The 23,868-nt window shown below is 42.0% G+C and overlaps 1 protein-coding gene across 4 annotated transcripts; it reads left to right on the forward strand.

Moving 5' to 3' along the window:
* Nucleotides 1-1,176: 1,176 nt before the first annotated feature.
* Nucleotides 1,177-18,294, forward strand: trdn (triadin). Of its 4 annotated transcripts, none has more exons than XM_028397486.1 (6): nt 1,177-1,510; nt 9,468-9,663; nt 11,472-11,513; nt 15,988-16,035; nt 17,380-17,532; nt 18,081-18,294. In XM_028397486.1, the coding sequence occupies exons 2-6, from the start codon at nt 9,480-9,482 to the stop codon at nt 18,101-18,103; spliced, it is 450 nt and encodes a 149-aa protein (XP_028253287.1). In that variant the 5' UTR covers nt 1,177-1,510; nt 9,468-9,479; the 3' UTR covers nt 18,104-18,294. The 4 variants fall into 4 exon arrangements, with proteins under 4 accessions (XP_028253287.1, XP_028253289.1, XP_028253288.1 ...); XM_028397488.1 differs by having other exon boundaries at nt 17,380-17,502; XM_028397487.1 differs by lacking the exon at nt 11,472-11,513 and adding an exon at nt 15,690-15,713.
* The last annotated feature ends 5,574 nt before the right edge of the window (nt 18,295-23,868 follow it).

Below are 23,868 nucleotides of genomic sequence, written 5' to 3' on the forward strand. Positions count from 1 at the left end.
ACCCCGGTGGGTGGTGATCTGCTTCCACGCTGCTGGCCTTCTTCCTTAGCTAGCCAGCATACATCGAGTTCAGGTCTGGAAGGGGGCTTCCTACCATCCTTGGCACCGTTTTGACCAGTCCGGCCACATTATTTCTGTCATGTGCTTTATAAACGTTCAACAACAGCTGAGAGGAGGAGGTGTTCAGAGCCCAGGTGAGGTCTGCAGGTGATGTTGTGGATGTTGCTTCACCTCCTTCCCCTCTTGTGAGTAGTGGAGTGTAAAGGCAGTCTAATGTGAAAGGGTTCGTGGTTACTCAATATTTGGTGGAGCTGCTATCAACCCTTTTTAGGCCGAAGCATGTGTTCTAAGGCAAACTATTGTCTTTTCCTAAACATATTCCATTACTTCTGGTAGCTAAACCATCCCAATATGCATTTGATAACACACCTGATGGTAGGTTGAGGAGTAAGCACAACTAATAATGGTCATTTGATGACATTCAAAGTGGGTATACAACACTACAAGTATATTTTTGTGTAGAAGTGAAGACCTAAATTTTCTGTGTTTGTGTGTGTGTGTCGTCTCCCCCCAGACCTCAGCCCCCCTGTGTGCCCTACATTTAAAGCAGTCCAGTCCAATGTTAACACCAGCTGCTGTCTGTATCGCTAATTTTAGCCTCTGCAGTGCAGGCTCCCAGGGCAAGACTGGGGGTCAGGTTACTCCTTCCCACACACACACACACACACACACACTACACACACATGCACACACTCATTTTACCTGGGTCTCAGAATTGGGTTCTGACAGGGGTTAAAAAACTCACATGGGGGTTCAGCCAGATATTTATTCACTTATTTACTCTTCACTTTGACCTCTGCTTGACAAACATAGGAGGAAATACGTTTCCTTTGTTGTCAAGAGCACTGAGACTGTTTGGTCTCCTGTAACTCCTACAGAATAAGACACATCTATAATTGTAGTGTTTATTTGAATGTGTATTTTTTACAGTGTAGATCAGAAAATTATCATTATAACATTAATGATAATCTTCATCATCTTCTTCTCTATTTGCACTTTCCTCCTTTTCACCATCTTGGGGTTCCTCCCTCCCCTCCCTCCCCTCCCTCCCCTCTTCCTCCCTCCCTGCACTTTTTTATCTCTCTATTTTGGACCTTCAGAGGGGGCAGGGTGACTGTCAGTGGGTCCTTCCCTCCTCTGATTTGCTCTCTCTCCCTTTTCTGTCTGACTTCTCTCTCAAACTGAAACCTTTCAAAATGCCTTTTTAAACTACCGGGGACGTTATAAACAGAAGAATTATACTCTATTTTCTCCTGTGGGGAAGTTTAGTGTATTTTTAGCCCTGCTGCGATCCAGCTCAAGATAATTGTTGTGTTTTTTTTTTTTGTCTGATTTTCAGCGTCTTTTCTCACAATCAAAAGGATTTACACGCTTATTTCTATGGTAACGCTGCATTTCCAGAGCCTTTGAAGGACTGAAGGTTATCATTGAACATCTACCAAACTCAAAGGTACTTTAAAAATCCATTTCACTCCAGCTGAACTTTATAATAATGATCAGATACTGGTGTTACTGAAACCTTGGGGTCTTGGCACACATTTCTCATTGTCATTAAAAATAACTACAGAGAGCTAGCTCTCAGTGAGCACATTGAGACCTAGCTAACGTGCATTAATACATTTTAAAGACACATTTTCTTTTCATCATTAACCTGTTGCGCTTGCAGGATATTTCGCCAAACTACTCTTTAAAAGAAACAGTTAAAAACAGTGAATATAAATAAATGTGAATTCACCAAGTTAATGTGTTCAATCTACCTCATGTGAGGATATGTTGTCAGTGGTTCACGGTGTTAATGGCCTTAAATATATCCTCCACTTATAGCTCTGAGAGTTTTAAGACATGCCTTCATGTGGGTGTTGTGAACTCCATACAATTATTCTATTTGATAATAATCTATGTGGAATGATTAATCATGTCCTCTTTCTGCTCTTTTTACCCTCCAGTCTTTGTTCTTTTAAACTAATGAGTAAAAAATAAATAATAATAAAAATCTGTCCTTTGGCTCCAGACCTGGATGTGTACACTTTTTTTCAAAAGACTCATTCACACAACCAGTTCCTCTGTTACTCTTAGATGCCATCAGAGGTTAGAGTCACAGGCAGATTAAACACTGTGTGACTGTGGGTGAGCCGGTAAGGTGGAAGCACAATTGACTCAAGTGACACCATGGATTGCACAATGCCACCGTGTCCTTTGAAACGCGCACTGAGGCGGCGTTTCGTCAGTTTCGTTTTAAGTCATTCTGAATGAGCAACAGGAGAGCAATGGTGGAACACAGAGAGAGAGGGTCTGTTGGTCAACTTCACACTGGTTAGTCACTGCATGGCTGGTGTAGGCATCTGCCTTTGTCTACCTATAACTTCAGTAGGTGTAATCACTACAATTATCACTCACTAGTGATGAAAGAAAGTGTCTCACATGATCTTGATAAGTAGCCGAGCTAAATGGTATCTGCCATTTCCTGGGTTACCAAGGTAACACGCTCCAGCAGAGGTGTAAGGATGATTAGGTCAAATTATCAATACATTGAATAGGCAATATTGGACAAATTGGTAGCCTACTAGTAGACAGAAAAGATCATTGCTAACCACAACTAAGGTGATATGTGATAACTGAGCCAGAAGGCAAGGCTTGCAATGTATTAGCTGATCTGCAGTACTACTCCCCCCTTTGGTACCAAGCTGTGGGTAGTGACTAACTCTCACATTGAGACAGAGATAGGGTGAGGACTTTGGTCATCTGGGGCAAGCTCAGAGTAGAGTTGCTGCTCTTCCACGTTAGGAGAAGGCACTTGATTGGGCTTCTGGGCGCTACTCTCATGAGGTGTTCTGGTTATGTCCAACCATGAGAAGGCCTCAAGGCAGAACCAGGCCATGCTGGAGGGACTGTATGTCTCAGATAGCCTGGAAATGCCTCAGTATGTTGCCAGAGAAGCTTAAGGTGGTGGCTGGGAAGAGGGTGTGTCTGCTAAGGCTGGATGGACTGATGATAACTTTGGAAATGTTATAGCTATAATTCCTGAACAGCATTCAGTAACTCACAGTGTGGACTAACCTGCTGTCACCTTCCATTTGCCCTTCAGTGTCGGTTAGTTGCCTGCACCCACATTGTTCTAATTCTGTTCATTCCTTTGGTGTGGAGGAGGCAGCAGCAGCAGTTGGTGTCCTTGTGCGTGTGAATGTGTGAAGATCAGCACTTAATAGTAACAACAGGTGGGCTGGGTCATCTGTATCTGAAAAGAGGACAGACAGACGAGTACAATAGCGGGAAGCGGTTTCACTCTGTGACTCAGGCTTTGACAGGAGCCATAAAACATGGAGGAATAAGCATATACTATCATTTCATGTGCTTTGGAGCAGAATGGTGAAGTGGATGATTGCACAGTGCAGCCTTTTCTCCATCTGCTGCAGGACATTTTGACTGCACTCCAGTGTTTTGTCATTGTGGCTGTTTTACCTGCTGTGGATCAATTCGCTGGCCTGAGAATCTGTTACAAAGGCTTCGGTTGATCAATGGTCAGCTTTTATATCACGCACACAGGCACTCGCTGCTTTACTTTTGAAATGGCACACACGCGCCGGTTGTTGTTCGGCAGATCGATGCTCAACTTTCCTCTGTGTATATGTGTGTGTGTGTGGGTAGAATTATGTTAAATTGATTTTGCAGTTTGTTAGCTGAACGCAGCAACAGAAAGGTCAGCCTGAGAGCAGCTACTGAATCAAAACGTACCAATTCTTTACAATATACAACCAGACCAAAGGACATACAGTATATCCTGAAAGAAAGAAAGAAAGAAAGAAAGAAAGAAAGAAAGAAAGAAAGAAAGAAATGATCAATTTCCTCATATATTGAGAGATGATGTGGGGAGAATTTTGCTGTGAGGTATGTGTATTATATAATGAGAGGACAACGAGAGCATTGTCACCACTCTACATTCATTTAATACTAATTGGCAGTAGAGCTGAGAATCTAATTCTCTCAATAAACATAATAATAAATCATAACGGACGCCTCAGCTGGACCTGTGCAGGGTCTGCATATTTTAGAGCCTCATTAAAAAGACTGATTTATTTCTTACATATGAATCAGATCGCCAGTTTAACTATCACTATATAGTTATAAATACACTGAGTGAGACTCGGCAGAGAGAACAGCAGTGCATATCCTTCAACATATGTGTGTTATAGAAGGGATGCATGATAGTATTAGCAGATATTGGTAGATACTAAAATGACTAATTTGAGCAGCGTTAAGTTGTTTTAGGCACTGTTCACACTGGAGAAAGTCAATCCAGCTAGAGTGGGATTAAATCATTGTCATAGCCTTTAAACTGGATACTATTTTCGAACCTGGCTATCACACACACATGTCCGTGTTTGTTGTCCTCCAAACCGCTAGGTGGCGCCTTGTAAAATACAGAGTCTGTTTAGGCTGTGGTAGGACGGCATGTGAGCATGCGTCATGTGTTTTTTTGTCCCGTGTCGCTCGTTCTTTTGATTTTTTCAGTTCTAAAAGCAGTTTATTCCTTTTAGCCCTGTCAAAAATAAACTCAGGGGAAAGCTGTAGTAGTTCGATGGTTGTTTATGGTTGTTTACAGTTGTTTTGAACCGGACGTATCATGTCGCTAGCAGGATTTGCTAGCCACATTTGCGTTCAGACCTGAGCCAGATGTAAGCCAATCCGGCTAGATGAATGAATTGGATTGGATTGGATTGGATTGGGAGGCAGGTGGTACATTGGTTAGTGCTGGCACCCTAAAGGTTCCAGGCTCGGGTCTGGTTGGGGCCTTTCTGTGTGGAATTTGCATGTTACCCTTGTAACTGTGTGGGTGATTGTTAACGTGGGCATTTTCAATCGGCAAGTCTGGTTGTCTTTTTATGTTGGCTCTTCAATAGACAGGCAGCCTGTCCAGGATGTACTTTGACTCTCAGAGGTGAAGAGAATGATAATGGCTGGATGGAATTCGCTGTAGAAATGGCTTCATGTTCTTTGCAGATACACTCAACAAAAATATAAACGCAACACTTTTGTTTTTGCTCCCATGTTTCATGAGATGGACTTGAAGATCTAAACTTCATTCCAGATACACAATATTACCATTCCTCTCAAACATTGTTCACAAATCTGTCTAAATGTGTGATAGTGAGCACTTCTGCTTTGCTGAGATAATCCATCCCACCTCACAGGTGTGCCACATCAAGATGCTGATCTGACATCATGATTAGTGCACAGGTGTACCTCAAACTGCCCACAATAAAAGGCCACCCTGAAATGTGCAGTTTTGTCTCACAGCAAAATGCCACAGATGCCACAAGCATTGAGGGAGCGTGCAATTGGCATGCTGACAGCAGGAATGTCAACCAGATCTGTTGCTCGTGCATTGAATGTTCATTTCTCCACCATAAGCCGTCTCCAAAGGCGTTTCAGAGAATATGGCAGTACATCCAACCGGCCTCACAACCGCAGACCACGAGTAACCACACCAGCCCAGGACCTCCACATCCAGCAGGTTCACCTCCGAGATCGTCTGAGACCAGCCACTCAGACAGCTGCTGAAACAATTGGTTTGCATAACCAAACAATTTCTGCACAAACTGTCAGAAACCGTCTCAGGGAAGCTCAACTGCATGCTCGTCGTCCTCATCGGGGTCTTAACCTGACTCCAGATCGTCGCCGTAACAGACTTGAGTGGGCAAATGCTCACATTCGATGGCGTCTAGCACGTTGGAGAGGTGTTCTCTTCACGGATGAATCTCGGTTTACATTGTTCAGGGCAGATGGCAGACAGCGTGTGTGGCGTCGTGTGGGTGAGCGCTTTGCTGATGTCAATGTTGTGGATCGAGTGGCCCATGGTGGTGGTGGGGTCATGGTATGGGCAGGCATCTGTTATGGACGAAGAACACAGGTGCATTTTATTGATGGCATTTTGAATGCACAGAGATACCGTGATGAGATCCTGAGGCCCATTGTTGTGCCATACATCCATGAACATCACCTCATGTTTCAGCAAGATAATGCACGGCCCCATGTTGCAAGGATCTGTACACAATTCTTGGAAGCTGAAAATGTCCCAGTTCTTGCATGGCCAGCATACTCACCGGACATGTCACCCATTGAACATGTTTGGGATGTGTTTGACCGGCGTATACGACAGCGTGCACCAGTTCCCACTAATATCCAGCAACATCGCACAGCCATTGAAGAGGAGTGGACCAACATTCCACAGGCCACAATAGACAATCTGATAAACTCTATGCGAAGAAGATGTGTTGCACTGCATGAGGCAAATGGTGGTCACACCAGATACTGACTGGTTCTGAGTCCCCAGACCGCCAATAAAGCAGAAACAAAATGCACATTTCAGGGTGGCCTTTTATTGTGGGCAGTTTGAGGTACACCTGTGCACTAATCATGATGTCAGATCAGCATCTTGATGTGGCACACCTGTGAGGTGGGATGGATTATCTCAGCAAAGCAGAAGTGCTCACTATCACACATTTAGACAGATTTGTGAACAATGTTTGAGAGGAATGGTAATATTGTGTATCTGGAATGAAGTTTAGATCTTCAAGTCCATCTCATGAAACATGGGAGCAAAAACAAAAGTGTTGCGTTTATATTTTTGTTGAGTGTAGGTGGAAAAAAACATGTCGATATATTCATGTGGCATTGACAGTCAGCCCAAAGAACCTTTGTCCATGTCAGATGTGTTTGACGAGGTCACGCTCACAGTTTGACCGTGAAAATCTATTCAGTTTATCCATCATCGTTACAATAAGAGGCTAGATGTAAGATGGCTTATGTAAAGCTGCATGCCCCCTATAGTAACATGGTTTAGAGCACATATGTCAAGGCCAAGGCCCGCGGGCCAAATCAGGCCCGTGAGTGGGTTTTATTTGGCCCGCGTGATGATATTAATGTATTATTAGATCCGGCCCGCGGGCTGCTGGCTTGCAGCATTTTTTTTGTACGCACCAAAACTACATTTCCCACAATGCAACGGTGACGTACCGAGCGTGAGGCAACGGTTTAATCACCGCCAGTTCAAGGCATTTCTGAGCGACTGAGACGAAGGGTTTTTGTGTGAAATGACTTTTCTGTGTGACATTACGAGCCATCTGAATGCAATGAACCTGCAGCTGCAGGGTCGGGGTCATGTCATCTCTGATATGTACAGTACTGTCAATGCGTTTCAAACCAAACTGACTCTATGGGAGGCACAAATGCGGAAAGAAAACTTGAGCCACTTTCCAAGCTGTCAGACCATGAAAGATCAGCTCTCTACCAGTGTGTTTCCGCGCGCAGAGTTTGCTGATAAAATTAGTGTACTCGCCGCTGAATTCCGACACCGATTTGCGGACTTTGAAGCACAAAAAAGCAGGTTTGCACTTCTCAGTAATCCATTTGCAGTTGACGTAGAAAGCTCACCGCCAACCCTCCAAATCGAACTACAATGCAATGATGCGCTGAAGGCAAAATACACAGCAGTGTGCGCTGCTGAGTTTGCGCGCTTCCTCCCCGACACGATGCCCCAGCTGCGCACCCAGGTTGCTCAAACCTTGTCTATGTTTGGCAGCACATACTTTTTTCATTAATGAAGCTGAACAAAACCTCACACAGAAGTCGACTTACTGCTGAACACCTTCACTCATTTCTGAGGATTTCCTCAGCTCAGAGCCTGACCCCGAACATTGATGAGCTTGTACAAAAGATGAGACACCACCAAGTATCATCAGCCTCAAAAAAGTGAACATTACTGTGCAATGACATATTTAGAGTTTTACTCTGTTCAAATTTAAAAGTTAAATAATATTTGTTTTCACTGCACATATGACTTTTCCTTGAAGAAAGTCTTGTTTCTGATTCATAGATTTTTGTACTTTATTTTTTGGAGTGAATGGCAGAAAATTGCTGATATTATTTATTTCTTTGAAGTTGCTTAAATTCAGCCCACTTTTGCTAAATGAGAAAATATAGCTGATGGTGCCTTGAATAATATCACTTTGTTCATTTAATGTTCATGTTATGAGGTGTTTTTGTATTGACATATTTGTCTTTTGTGCCAGCCTGTTGAAAATTAAAAATTACTGACAGAGTCATAAGAAAATATTGCTTTATTTATCTAATCGTAATATATTTGTTAGGTTTTCAGTAGGTCAAATTTTGATTTCAATGAACATTCGGACAGTCCGGCCCTCGACTTGTAGCAAAATGTTTTATTTGGCCCTCCGTCCATTTGACTTTGACACCCCTGGTTTAGAGGAACATGGCCTCATGCACTGCCATACACTGATGAAATCTTTCTTTGGAGAAGCAGTTATTCTTGTAGCACAGATCTTTGAGACGTCAGTCTGTATTTGTCTCCTTCCGCTCCCTCTTGTAGATTGCACATAGCTGAATGATTCATCACATAAACAAGCATCTGCTGTATGACACGCATGCTGTTACTCATTGTCATGCACAGGTTGAAGTTGCTGTAGTTAGGCTCAGCGTGAGGATGCCAATATCATCACTGCAGTTACTCGATCGTTTTTAGGCATAACACCGGAATCAAGATTGAGGAACATTATAAGCATACAACTCTTCACTCTTCATCTTCATCCTCATCCTCAGACTCTGGACCCCATCAGTCTGGCTGCATTGTCCTCGCTGTCGCCCACAGCATGTAGCTTTCTGTCCAGTTTGCTGACATGGCTCAAAAACTTAAGCTTTGATCGAAGATTTTGTGTTGACTGAAAGAGCTCTCACTCCAATGACTATTCACCGTCATACACATGTACATGTCCCCAGAGCCAGTCTCTGTATCCAGTGATCGGTTCGCCGAGGCCCCTGCCTTCGATCACCACCAGATCCTCTATGCACCAGCCCCTTACTGTTCCTCCCGCAGGTGGTGAGCCAATGGGAGTTCGGCCCCACGACGCTCGTTCGGGCTGAGCCCAGCTGTGGCCCTGCCCGGCTCCAAGGTGTGCCCCGGCTGTGCCATACCAGGCGACGTCACAGTCCTTGATTGTCCGAGCCTCTGCTGGAGGAAGTGCTTAGATTGCTGCCCCCGCAACCTGGCCCCGGATAAGCGGTTGAAAATGGATGGATGGATGGACACATGGATGGATGCAGGCCTTCATCTACACACAGCTACAGTCTCATAGTGCCTTAAATCTTTGAAGTCTTTAGTGGAGTCGTTTGTTTTTATAGCACCTTGCCGTAACAGCAGTTTTGTGGTTGATTTTTTCAGTATGAAAACATGTTGTTTGAAACATCAAAACACTTTCACAAGTGTGAGACAGGGTTTCTGGAGGAGCTTTGCAGAAAGTGTCACCTCAGCTGATAAAAGGCTATTAATGATTTGTGACTGCCTACCTTCTTCACATTTTCTTCTCTGTCTTCCTCCTCTCTCTTGTCCCCAGCTGTCTTCACCAATGAGCAGCACTCAGAACAACGGTAAGGAGGCGGCCCCTCCATCTCGGCAGAGGACATTTTTGGACGATGTCATTTTAACCTTTAGTTCACCGATGGCGTGGCTGCTGGTTGTGGCCCTGGTCATCACATGGTCAGGAGTGGCTATCGTCTTGTTTGATCTACTTGATTATAAGACGCTCACAGGTAACAACTGAACATATTCAAATGTTTGATCATGCATTTATGAGTTTTAAATGGTCATAATGTTTGTTTTGTAGTAATTGTTAGGTTAATAATGACACTTTCTATGCATTCATGCATTAGCCATTTTTCACAGTTCAGTCACACATCCATTTCATCCGAGACATTTTTCAACAAGCACTCAGACATTTTTGAAGCTGACTTCAAAAGTGGTCATACTCCTAATGATGGTCGTCCATGTTACATTACACATGTTACCAGTATGTACAGCAGCTGTGCACATACTGGAGTTTATTCACTCATTGTCCCTCACACTAGTAGAATGGATTCAAAGGGCACGTGCTGGTTTTAAAGTGCACACAAGAGTGACATGAAGCATCATTTTAAAACCCTGGTTTACACAGAGCGGAGCAGCTTGTCTTTAATCTTATCTACATTTCACAACTTAATTGTGTTGAGTGATCACATTTAGTTTTCTGTGATCCTCCTTTAGTAGCTTCACAGATAACAGAATATCAGCTCAGCTGTGATAACGCCTGTATAACTGATTGAGTAAACTAAATATTCAAAGACTCCCAGTTCTACTTAAGACTGTCTGCACCATAATGAGCCTTACAAACCCATTAATTTATATCTGCAGATCAGGAGAAATGTTGATTGCAGCAGAATAGAATATATGAAGAAATTAGAACACACTACAGCATGCTATGTTAATTTGTACACAGCACAGGTAATCAAAACAATGAGGAAAAGCTGCGAGGAGACTGAGCCATAGGTATTTACACAAAACCAAATGTTTGTGTTACATGAGGTGATCAATGCAGCACCACCTGTAACAGGCAATGCAGTGTGAGTTAATATTTACGTAACACAAACACAGCATTTTGTTTCTGAAAAATAGGAAAAGATGGTGTTTCATCCTCCTGACCAATGTTATAGTCTGTTTAGTCAATCAGCTGCACTGTAAAAAATGTAAAAAAAACAAATATATATTTCCAGTCCATCCTCACCTGGAAAAAGTAACATGAGGTTGATATTTCAGTCCTTGAAAATGGAACATATTTGCGTATTTCTATTGGCTGCATCAATTTGTGTACATGGGGGCGGGGACTCTTCGCCATGGCAACCAAAAATAGTGACCATGCAGGAGTGTTTTTCCTTGTAAAATGGTATCAGTGTTACCCTTACCCTGTTTTGTTCAAACACCTAACCTAATCAGTAGTTACTCTGCCAAACTATCCACAAGTTAAAAAAAAGACTTAACGCAAACTTAACTTAAGTTGAAAACAAAACAGCTCACAGTGTCGGGGGGACTTGAACCTCAGAGTCCTAAGTAAAAAAATCTGCCACATTGCATGTACCCCCACCCCAATGCTCTAAATGTTGTGGCCGTCCATGTTTGGATTACGTTGGCAATACAATCATATGTTCCATAAGCATAGATGTAACCATGTGTCGTATCTGGCAGGTGTAGTAATAACCAAATACGACATTTAAATATGACTTGTACTTAAACATTATTTCACAGTTTTACATACAAAAGTCACTCAAACAGTTTTATAGTTTTGCATTTCAGTGTGCGGTTGCTCCACCAGCACAGTGACCTTTTTATCAGTTCTACTCATATCTACCACTTCTTACTACACATCACCATGTATCTGGATTATCCTACAGTGTAAGGATAGTCTTACCTGACACATCCAACACACTCATCTTTAACTCCTCTCCTCCTCTCCTCACTGCTCCCTCCACCTCTTTCACCTCCACTCCATCATCATCATGCTGTCAATCACCTGCCATCCCATCCAAAGAATACACATCATACTGTGACGACCCCGTGTGTTTATCTCCTGGTAAAAACAACAACAAAACAATGGCATGTTTGTTTGCAGAACGTCGCCTGTGCAGATGATTAGATGCAGAGAGATGTGATCTAATTCGCTGTGTGCTTGCAAGCTTGTTGAGCTTTTAAAGGATAAATCAGCACAAAACCAGTGCTCCCTAAGCAGACCTAAGCAAGATACATTTCTTTTATTTGTCTCTAAACACAGTTTGACAGTAACCAAGTAGTGTCAGCCACTGTTGTGTTTACTGCGTTACTTTGACTCACTATCCCATCTAGGGTCAAAAAATGGTATTACAGCTGGGCTAGCTGGTTAGCATAACATTCAAGCTGTTATATATTTAGTGTAGATAATCTGAGCTACTTCCCCAATGTGAGCTATATCACCTATAGACTGTTGACTATCTCAGCAGTAATGTCCATTATTAGCCTGCTATCTCTGAGAGTCAGTGTTGATTTACCCTTTAACTATTATGGTCCTAATGTAGTGTTTTCTTGTTCTTGTGCGTCTTGTGCTTATCAGCCTGTGAGATGCATGACAAATTAAAGGAAAGAACAAAAAGTTTGGTCTTTCTATTGCAATTTACTGAAACAGATATTTGCTGATTTGGTGTTTGACAATGATTAATGATGAGTCGCATGTGCTCATAATGGTGTCATCAGCATATACTGTAATATTTATACAGTTATTTTATCATAGCATTCAGTGATCAGTCTTTGTCTGTGTGCTAGCATCTGCTCACTATTATTCATTTTTTAATCTGTCACCTGTCAGTACCGAATGACTCAACGACAAATCAACATCTGCGCTTATCAAATGTGTGGAGCTGTTTGTGTTTCATCTGGGCCCCTCGATGGCAAACACACTGTTTGATATACTGGATTCAAAGAAGCCAATAAGGCCTGAAATGCCAGATTTTTGTGAAGACTGTGAATGAGATGATCTTCACCTATATTACACATAGGGATGTGAAAATAAAAGTTTCACTATATTACCAAAAGTAATGAACGGGCCGTTCTGAGGAGCTCACTGAATTCCAGCGTGGAACTGTCATAGGATGCCACCTGTGCAACAAATCCAGTCTTGAAATTTCCCTGCTCCTAAATATTCCACAGTCAACTGTCAGCTCTATCATAACAAAATGGAGTTTGTGAACAGTAACTCAGCCACGAAGTGGTAGGCCACGTCCTGCCACACCAGTGCACAAAGCAAGGTCCATAAAGACATGGATGACAGAGTGTGGTGTGGATGAACTTGACTGGCCTGCACAGAGTCCTGACCTGAACCCAATAGAACACCTTTGGGATGAATTGGAGCTGAGACTGAAAGCCAGGCCTTCTCGACCAACATCAGTGTGTGACCTCACCAATGCGCTTTTGGAAGAATGGTCAAAAATTCCTATAAACACACTCCTCAACCTTGTGGACAGCCTTCCCAGAAGAGTTGAAGCTGTAATAGCTGCAAAAGGTGGACCGAAATCATATTGAACCCTATGGGTTAGGAATGGAATGGCACTTTTGGTAATATAGTGTATATCACTTCTCTGAGTATTGGAGGAAATACACATAAAAAGCAGGCATCTGTTGCACTTTGTGTTTATCTTCTATTTTCTGCTGCAAATATTTGCAAGTTGACGGCTGCATTTTCAATCACAAGGCCTTTTCTCCCACACCATGACATTTCAGTAAAGACCACTGTGTGTGTGTGTGTGTGTGTGTGTGTGTGCATATGAAACAGCAGGAGACATTAACAAAGAACATTGCCAGGACTTGTATTGGTAATATTATGTGGATGTTAGTTGGTACTAATAAAGGATACAACAGACAGAAAGCAGCAGAATTTTAAGCAGACTGAATAATAAAACAGCGAGATAAAAAAAGCAGAGATGTCAAGGAAATGCAGGAAGTGAAAGAGTGCAGAGTGTGAGGGTTTTATCACTCACCGTAACAAAACCTTCTTTCTATGAAAAACAGAAATAAATGCAGTAATCAGGGTCAATATTTCACATAATATACTATGAGTGTATATTTATTTATTTTCTTTGGGGCGACTCTACATGATGGTCCCCATAAAAGCCCTCCTCCCAACAGATTTCGGTGGCTCTATCAGTCTTATTATATGACAGGCGATACAAAAATACATTCTTTTCAGCACATTCTCACCAGAAAAAAACGTAACATGAGGTCAACATTTCAGTCCTTGAAAACTGGACACACGTATGTATTACTCTGTACACATCTCTACATGTTCATGGGCACAGGTACTCGTCCTTGTTGTAGCCATAAAAAGGCGACCAGGCGACAAGAACTTATTGATTATGCCAAATCCAACCGTGATTAAAAACAAAACAAAAACAAAACAGCTGGTGGTGTCAGGGGGACGTGAACCCTGGACTCCTGAGTGAATGTATTTGCATGTACCCCTACCAATCCTAACCTTTTTGTAGCTGTATTGGCCCCATAATTGGATGACTTCAGACAATATGATCATATCTTCTGTTACATTGATGTAACCATGTGTCTCATATTATCAACCACATGTGGGATGTTTTCATGGGAACTTGTTGGTTAATCCACTGTTTACTGATTGGGATTATAAAACCCAAGTATGCGTATGTGTCCGCCTCTCTATTGGGATCAAAAGAAAGAAAAACTAACAAACGTATTGTTTAACTTCTCTTACCCAGCTCAGGGGTGTATTTTCTTTATATCTACTTCATTTCCTTTTTATCCTGCATATTTTCCCTAGAGCCCCTTGGGTTCATTTCTTCATAACCCTGCTGCACAATTTGTATTTTCCATGTCTTTTCTTTGTGCGTTATCATTTTGATGTGCCTGCTAAACTGCGCTGAAGTTGAAAAACACACAAAGGCAGAAAGGCTGAGAGGAGAGAGAGAGACAGAGAGAGAACGGAGGAGGATCAGGACATGAAAGTCAGATTCTAAGAGCAAACAGAGAGGAAGGGAGAGTCATGAATTGGAGAAAGGAAGTAGAAAGGTGAGACTGAATGACAAAACAACGGGAATAAAAGCAGAGGAAAGGGGAAAATGTGAGCTTCTTATTCTGGCATTGTAGTGTGGAGTGTCAATCAAAGAAATGTCAGCGCATTAATCAGTTGTTTATGAGGCTTCGTTAGCCTGCAGTGTATGCAGCTCCTCCACACCAGGCATGGAGCAGACAGATAGTATCTGCCTCCTGGGAAAGGGGAAAATTAAAGAGCACCACGGAGAGAATCAAAACAGTGCATTTAGCATTTTAGAGCTAGAGAGCTTTAGAGAGTGTATTGTCATAATACACTCACAGCAGAGCTATATGATCACAGTGCCTGCTTATTATTTTTAACAACCACAGAAGCAAACACGAGTTATTAGCTTTTGTGTAAAGAGGACTGGATGCCGTGCTGTTTGTGCAACCAGTAATCCATCCATCACCCAAACCCGCTTTGTCACGGGGGGCTGGAGCCTATCCCAGCTTTCTACAGGTGAGAGGCGGGGTTACACCCATGACAGGTCACCAGTCCATCACAGGTTGACATGCACATACAAACAAGAATTCACACTCACACCTACAGGCAATTTAAAGTCACCAATTATCCTAACAAGCACGTCTTTAGAATGTGGGAGGAAGCTGGAGAAAACCCACGCAGGGAGAATGTGCAAACTCCACACAACTGGTTGTTGCAGCTGTATTTTATTCATTGGTTTAGACATGCCTGAATGTAATGCAGCAAGCAATTATTGTACAATCCACTTAAACTATTAAAACAAAAAATGTAGTAGATGTTGAGAAGTGAAGCCATATTGTAGCTAAACAGCCACTGAGTTTCATGTCGAGCACACCCCGCCACCCCTCATCTTTCTGCATATCTGCCTACTCTGTGGACTGCTGACCAATATGATCAGGCCTGCTCTGAATTAAAAGGACAGTTCACCCCAACATCTTTTTCCTATTTTTCCTAAACCATATCATTTGTTTGTGTGACATCAGCACATGTAAAGGAGCTATGTACAATGATGAAAGCTATGGTTTATAAAAGGACACTATTGAAATGTAAAAGTAAGATTCCTGCTGGAAGGTTTAAAACGTCTTCTAAAGAACCATCACAAGGTGTTACAGTATGTAAATCTGACATCACATCATACAGGAATGTACAGTCAGTGAGTAATATTACTTCATATTTATACAGACAATGTCAGGGGTGGAAGAACAGGTAAAAAAAAGCACCTGGAGTGTTTGAGGTCTGCTGGAAGTCTTGGCTGTGTTGTTGCAGTGTTTTTTATGTGTTGTTGTGTTTTTAGCATGTCTGCTGCATCTTGGAGAGATAAGTCCTAATGTTGTGTGTGACAGGTGTGTGTCTAACCCTGTGATTGATTAAAGATACTGTATGTATACTGTATGTTGCTGTGAGACGCTGATTGTTGTTTTTGTGTTTAAATTTCTCATTGCGTTCTTTCTTCTATAATTGTACATCTTTCCTCCCCCAGGTCTCCCTCCTCCTCCTGCCATTGCCAAGAGAGGTCTAAAAGCTAGAGGCAAGCAAAGACTTCTAAGCTATTACTCCAGAGTATAACACTTATATAATCTAATATTGTTTTGCTATCAGGCAACCATGCTGTGAAAGCGAGACTAATATAATAAGTAGCGTGTGAACTCTAACAGCTGCACAGGGTGAAAGAGGTAAATGTGTGCACCTACGCAGGCAACTAATATATACAGTGCTTATGAAGACAAGTGTTGCTACTCTTACACACCACTGATACAACTGTTCTTTCTGGAAAGAGTTGTTTACAAAGATGGCCGAAATGCAAAACAGTAAGTGATTATCTTCAGCCAGGAAAACCCAACAACACATCCTTATCAGTTCACAGAGGGGTGTGGCTCTGTCAGGAGTCCTCACCTGTTGAATCAATATGCTGGTCTAATGCGGAGAGTATTGATTAGCTAACTAATCTAAAATGTCTAAAATGTTGAGGCAGGATGACGTTTCAACTTTATATTCGATGGTGCACCAAAGAAGCCAAAATGTGGTCGTATGATGAAACCTCGTCAGCTTTAGGGTTAGTCGTCAGTGACTGGACCAGCACAGATTTTACACTGATTAAAACCTCTTTCTGGTCCTTTACTGGTTTAGTCTCAGCATTCTGCCTCTGCCTCTTCATATTGATTTTTTTTAAATGTGTTAAATAGTTCAGGCCTTCACTGATTTGTTTGTGATTGCTAAAATGAATGGAGTCATCAAGCCTGAAAGTGAGGTCACACTTACTTTGTATCACATAAACATGTTTGAGAAAATATTCTAAAACTAGAGCAGGGGTTTTGAACTTTGATCTTTGATTAACATGCCTGGTCTGCAGTCTGAGCCTCAGCTCAATAGTTCTGACACAGTTGTGTCGTTGTGTATTGTTAAATACTGCAATCCACCATTTTTCATTTTTCGGAAAATTTGCACTGGTTTCTGAACATTGCATCATAAAACACTGTATTTGTACATTTGTATATTGTAGATTTATGTATTTGTTTATATTCAGAACTCACTTTTCTTAAAATATTACGTTTTTTTTTTATCTTATTTTGTTAAACATTTTGAATTTATCATAAAAAAATAACGGGTATTTTGTAGATTTCTGAAGCTACACACTTCTCATTCCCTTTACAGTGATTAACAGTGTCTTGTTAATATAAATTTTGCGGTTAAAGTCACAGCAAAAAGCCACTTTTAAAACTTGATGATGATTAAAACTCTGATGTAAAAATACATGAAAACATCAAACTGTGCTAGAATTGCCCCGTTGTTTTCATCAAAATAAAGTGACAAAAGGCAAAAAGTAATTATCCAAAATATAAACACGTATGTTTATCCTGCTCTTTTTTTCTAGCTGGGGTTCGTCCAATGAAATCCAGCCCTGCGGTCACCGTCACAGCTCAGGAGAGCACTGATTGGCTGGAGATGATATGGACTTTCGCAGTCAGTTTGATAGCTCCCGATGAGGAAGGAGAAGGTATTCAGCAGCTAACTGAAACCCTGACATGTAAGAAAAAAAAAAAACCCATCACCTCGCACTGATTAACCATCAAATGATGACGATGATTAATAAACATAATTCACACCCTGCTTAACATTTTCATTTACAGGAGCCAAGTGAATCATGTCAGAGTGCACACACTCACTTACTAACAGAGCTTTTAACTTTGCATTGTGGGATCGCTTCAGGCGGAAGATGAACTCAACATCTAAATATCTGTATTCAATTATCAGAAGCAGCGTTCCATAGAAAATACAGTTAATTAGCTGCTTTTACAAGCTTGAACTTGGACATGTCTGTGTGTTTCAGTGCTACTTTTAAGAATGCCTTCATTCAAATTGACAGTTAGGTTAGTGAGGGTTATTGTGCTGTGAACATAACAAGCAGCTTAATAAAGACGAGGTCAGAGGCCAGAGACACAGCAGACGGTGAGAAAGAGAGGAAAAGAAGAAAATAAAATGACCCCTTCCTGCACTGACACTGGCTGTTATGTTTGCGTGTATTCAATAATTTAAATCAGTGGTTTGATTCTAATTGATGAACTGTGATCTCAGCTTTCCACTCAGAGGAGCTCTGAAGGAAAGAGGAGGTGAAGAGAGGAGGAAGAGGAGAAGGCTGAAGGAGAGGAAAGTCAAACAGAGGAGAGAGTGCAGAGAAACAGAGGAAGGAAGAGGAGGAGGAGGAGGAGGAAGAGTGTGTTGTACATTGTATCACAGTGATGCTTTTTGTCTGTCTGGAATTTGATGAATAAAAACTGCCAAACTGAGACCTTTGCTTTGGTTTCTTGACATCAAGACATCAGCCAGGTGCGTGTACTCTTCACTCTGCACTTACAAGTGTAAAATGTGGAGACATAAATATAATGTTTCACTATATACACTATATATACTTTATCATTTCAAGGTTTTGGTCAGAATAAAGTGACATACAAACAACTACAGGTACATAAAAAATACAACCAACCAAGTCTGTTTACAAAATATCAATATGTTATTGTATCTCCCCTTTCAACATTTCTCCTTAAAAAATCCATCCATCCATCCATCTTAGAGAAGATTGAAGCAAGGCGTCTGGACTTGTAGAGTTTTCTAGAAAACTCTACAAGTCCAGACGCCTTGCTTCAATCTTCTCTACGTATGATGACCTGGATGACTGAGAATCTTCATCAACATCCATCCATCTTCCATTAACCCGCTTTGTCCTGCAGTGCAGGGTCACGGGGGGCTGGAGCCTATCCCAGCTGCACTAGCTTTGGGTGAGAGGTGGGGTACACCCTGGACAGGTCACCAGTCCATCGCAGGGCAACACACAAAGAGACAACCACTCACACTCACACGTTTGGGCAATTTAGAGTCACCAGTTAACCTAGTATGTCTTTAGAATGTGGGAGGAAGCTGGAGTAACAGGGGAAAACCCACGCAGGCACAGGGAGGATGTGCAAACTCCACACAGAAAGGCCCCAGTCAGAATCGAACCAGGAACCTCCTTGCTGTGAGGCTAACCACTGCACCCTGTGCAAAAAAACAGCCCTAAAATATCATTTTTAATTAATATTTTTATAAATATGTGTCTATATTTATGCCCTTTTTACATGGATTTTATATCCAAGTCTAAACTAAACTAAAGAAATAGATGTTTTTTTAACTTAATTACAATGTACAATATATCTTTTATATCTCTTTATTACATTTTTTAACCAGTGTGGCACTTAGATAGAACAACCTGCATTTCTTGTTTCTATCACACATCCTCCTCAGTGGTTCCATTTATGTGCATGACAGGTGATTGGACTTGTGATAAGAAGCCCTCAGGTTGGACGTGTTATAAGGAAACAGCAACATGGAAGATAATCTTGATGCCACAATGACGCAGATAAGGACCAGCCTCCCAGCAGTGGGTCCCTACGGTGTCAGGGTGACCCCAAGAAGAAGACCGAAGCAGAAGAAATACATGATGCACCAAAATACTAATTTATACATTGGATGAGGAGAGTAAGAGAAATGATGAGAACTGAAGCAGAAGTGAGGAAAAGTGCCTCTACTGATAAAAAAAATGTCATTTTTAGTCCAGGCTGTGCCTCATGATTTACAGTTTGACGGAGGACAAAGCACGTTTCTCTCTGTAGAGATGTTTATATTTGATTGATGTGATTTATCCAAACAGCATTTCATCAGCCTAATGAGTAGATGGTGATGATGATGATGCACAGAATTATAGGCAAATAATTTCTTTTAATTAAACTGTTGTTTGATTGTAGAAACAGACCTAAAACGGGGATTTAGTACGTGGAATATGCTCATTTCTGCTGTTATGATTACTTCTCTACAATTTGGAGAAAGGATTTGATAACAGGGAAATAAGCGTATCTATTTTATAACAGGGAATTATAATTATAATGATTACACTTCAGGTGAACTAAACGTGAACTGAAGCAGCAGTACAAAACAAGTTTTTTGGTCATTCGCAGCATCACATCACATGAGAATGTCATGTAAGTTGGCTGGAATAAAAAGAAAGAAGCAGCCTCAGTGGTCTGTTTTTAATATTTGAATATACACCCTCCACAGTGGACATAAAAGAGAGAAGCTAACATGGTGTGGCCATGTGTAAAAAGGATTCCTGCACTCACTACATGCTGTGGGAGATCCAGGCTTGTAGAATCAGCTGACCTGGAAGAGACTGCATCTCTCCTCTGTACTTCTCTTCTCTCCTAGTACTCAAACACAAGTGGTGACTGATCGGTCTGTAGTTGGATCTGGCTCCTGGTACATGCACTAAAATTGCCTATCAAGACCTACAGCATGGAGCCTTGAAGATTACCCCTGTCCTGGAATAGCAGCCACCATTACACAACTGAAAAACAACACAATCGAGACAACCTGTTGGTCGGTTGGAGCCTTTCTGTGTGGAGTGTCTCTGGGTACTTCAGCCTCCCAAAGACATGCATGTTAGGTTAATAGTAGACTCTAAACTGGGTGGTGTGAGGGCCCTGCCTCTTGACCACTGACAGTAGCGATAGGCTCCTCCAAACAACTTGTACAGGATGAAGCATATTAAGAAAAGATGATGGATCTAGATCTAGATGACTGGATCTCATTAGCTTCTGTAAACACAGAGAAGACGTGTCTAATTCTAGCCACAGATAAGATAAGCCACATCTAGTCACATTTAAATCAGTGTAAACAACCAGAGTCTCAACCCTCCACATAACCTTAATCACTGACACTCATGGACAACAAAATACATTCTTACAGGGGGGGATTACAGTCTGTAGTGGCCCTAGGCAACAATGTCCAGGGGGCCCTTCCAACCTGAGTTCATCATCTTTAAGTTATAATTAACCCAACACACACACACACACACACACACACACATATATATATATAGATATATGTATATATATCTATATATATATATATATATATATATATATATATATATATATATATATATATATATATATATATATATATATATATATATATATATATATATATATATATATATATATATATATATGCCTCATTATGCAACAGACTGAGTGAGATGTGTCCTGGCAGCGCCACCTTAGGGATGACATTTCAAACTTTCTAATTTGCCACTGCTTTAGTTTAAAGCCTGCCAGCTCTTGGGGCCCCCAGCTGGCCTGGCAAGCTGTACTTCTGTCTCTAAGACAGCTATGCGTACAGGAAGGGCCAGAGTCGCCTCTACTTTCTGACGCAGCTGAGGTCCTTCAATATCTGCAAGACGATGCTGAGGATGTCCTCTGAGTCTGTGGTGACATCATGTATGCTGTTGTCTGCTGGGGCAGCAGTCTGAGGGTGAGGGACACCAACAGACTCAACAGAATCATCAGGAAGGTGGCCATGTTGTAGGAGAGGACTTGGACTCTCTGACAGAGGAGTGTCAGAGGAGGATGTTGTCCAAAATAAAGACCATAGTGGACTGTCCCTCTCACCCGCTCCACACTGTGCTGACCAGCTACAGGAGCTGACTCCCACAATGCACCACTGAGAGACACAGGAAGAACTGTAACAGTCACTCAGACACTGTACATTCATACTGGTACATTCATGTTTATGCTCTTTACTATGTAAAGGTTTTTATACAGTAGTAAATATGTTCTTTTTTACATAAAACTATATTTCAATTTCATGCCATCTTTTATCCTTGTCTGTAACAAAAAGAATTTCCCCTCTGGGATAAATAAAGGAATTCCTATTTAGATTCTGATTCTGATGGTGGTGCATCAGGCAGTGTGGATCATCCAGGACTGTGGATCTAAACACCATTCATCTGACTTGTCACTCAGGCTACTAGATCAATATCTTAGACTGTATATAACTATGGATGAGTGTCTGTGATGTTACCTAAAGGTTTTTCTTTCGATTGTTGCCATGACGACAGCGCCATAGTAAATCTCAAGAGGTGGAGCTTGAGCGTAATTGAAGCAAACACAGGTTTATGCTGGCTCAACCGTGACGTACAGGATGCCGACAACATTTACCAGCAAAACTACACTGTTGGATCTGCTTCTTGCACAACTTCCTCCTGTTTACTGCCAGTGCTTCAACACTTTGTGTTGCTCTCATTACTGGTATCAAAATGCAAATGCTATTCAGTTTCATCAACAAGATAATGTGATGAGGTAAGGGCGGTTAATCTTCAAATAATTGACAAAAAATACATACACTTGTGTACACACACACACACAGACACACACACACACCTGGCTTATGATTCCCAGCAGTAAAAGCCATGAATAATGGATCTTAGTTTTCCCTGGCCTGAGGGAGAAGCTTTTAAACATAATTTGTTGCTTTAATTTATTTACACAACCTGGCAACCTCGGCCCTCGGGCTAGGTGCTTTACAAAGAAGAAAACCACACCGGGAGGGGTACACACACACACACACATAGACACGCACATGACACAGACTCATGTGTGCACCAGGTGTGACACCTATACTGACATGTGTTGTAGGCAAATTGTGTATCAGAGGCTTTGTGTCTCACACTTTCACAAAGACGTCCGTGTTAAATATTCACTTACAGAGCGGAGACTTCCATCCACCTTTAATATGTCTCAATAAAAATGTTTGCTTAACAGCTTGAAGAGTGTTGTCTGACTCTCTCAACAGGTGAAGCTGTAGTTTCACATTCAGACATACACATGATCGTCATGCTCAATCACATAGCCAATGAGGACAAGTGGAAAGTTTTCTTTCATCCTGATGACACATGAAAGTGCACAGCACAATCTTCCCGTTCACACTGACTGAGAAAGTCAGTGAAGCTGGAGTGGGATTGAATCCGGACAGCTTTTAAGCTGGATACGTTCAGACCTATTTTAAAATCTGGCTATCACACATGCTGGAACATCGTAAAATTCAGACCATCCAGGAGGCGGTGGGACAGCGAGCGTGAGCTTCTATATAAACTATAAACAAACCAGAAGAATTGTTCTGGAACATCACTCCCTTTAAAGGTAGGGTAGAAGATTTCATTCTGATGCACTTTTTGTTAAATTAGTGTAACTTCTCTTTACAATCCGATAGCAACCGATTAGTTCGGCAGTTTCTCATTAAAACGAAGAATATGAATCATCTGTGGAAGCTATAAAACGCTAAAAACATCAGCCAATCCTCCGGGTGGACCCTGCGCGGAGTATTGGCTGGTTGTCACTCTCTTCCTGCTCTGCGCGCACCGGAGAGGTACGTGCATGATGGCCGAAGTCACAGACCGCAGCTCGTTTTCAAGTAATGCGCGTCCATGTGATTGGGAGGCGTGGCTTCGGGGTGAGCTCCGAGAGAAAGGGGCGTGTGTTTACTTTAGAAATCTGGCTGACTCTCACTGAATCGGAAGAATCCTTGAACAGGACCAGGTGTGTGGCTTAAAGCAGCAGGTCGGGACAAAGTGTGCCCAAGACTACTGAAGACCTGAACTGGGGGAACCACTACAACGGGTCTTCAACCTTAGCCTGCAGCTAGGGAGAGTTCCCACACTCTGGATGATATCCTGCATCGCTCCAGTTCCGAAGAAGAACCGGCCAAGCGAGATGAATGACTTCCGACCAGTGGGACTCACTTCACACCTAATGAAGACGTTGGAGCGGCTCTTCCTCAGCCTCCTCAGACCCCAGGTGAAACATGTCCAGGACCACCTGCAGTTCGCGTACCAGCAATGTGTTGGTGTGGAGGATGCCATCCTGTACCTGCTACACCGAGCCCACTCCCATCTGGAAAAGGGAAGCGGCACAAATCTCTGCCTTTAGCCTTTGAGTTGAGACGGCAGCATTTTAATGGCCAATATCTTCCATCCCAAGTGTCTGGAATCCAAACA

The sequence above is a fragment of the Parambassis ranga genome, chromosome 24, assembly GCF_900634625.1.
Source record: "Parambassis ranga chromosome 24, fParRan2.1, whole genome shotgun sequence".
NCBI lineage: Eukaryota > Metazoa > Chordata > Actinopteri > Ambassidae > Parambassis > Parambassis ranga.

Bases quoted from the DNA above. Each gene is read 5' to 3' on its own strand.
- trdn (XM_028397486.1), top strand. From the start codon at position 9,480: ATGAGCAGCACTCAGAACAACGGTAAGGAGGCGGCCCCTCCATCTCGG. The intron at 9,664-11,471 runs GTAACAACTGAA...TCCCATCCAAAG, and splicing joins TGATTATAAGACGCTCACAG to AATACACATCATACTGTGAC. The intron at 11,514-15,987 runs GTAAAAACAACA...TTCCTCCCCCAG, and splicing joins CCCCGTGTGTTTATCTCCTG to GTCTCCCTCCTCCTCCTGCC.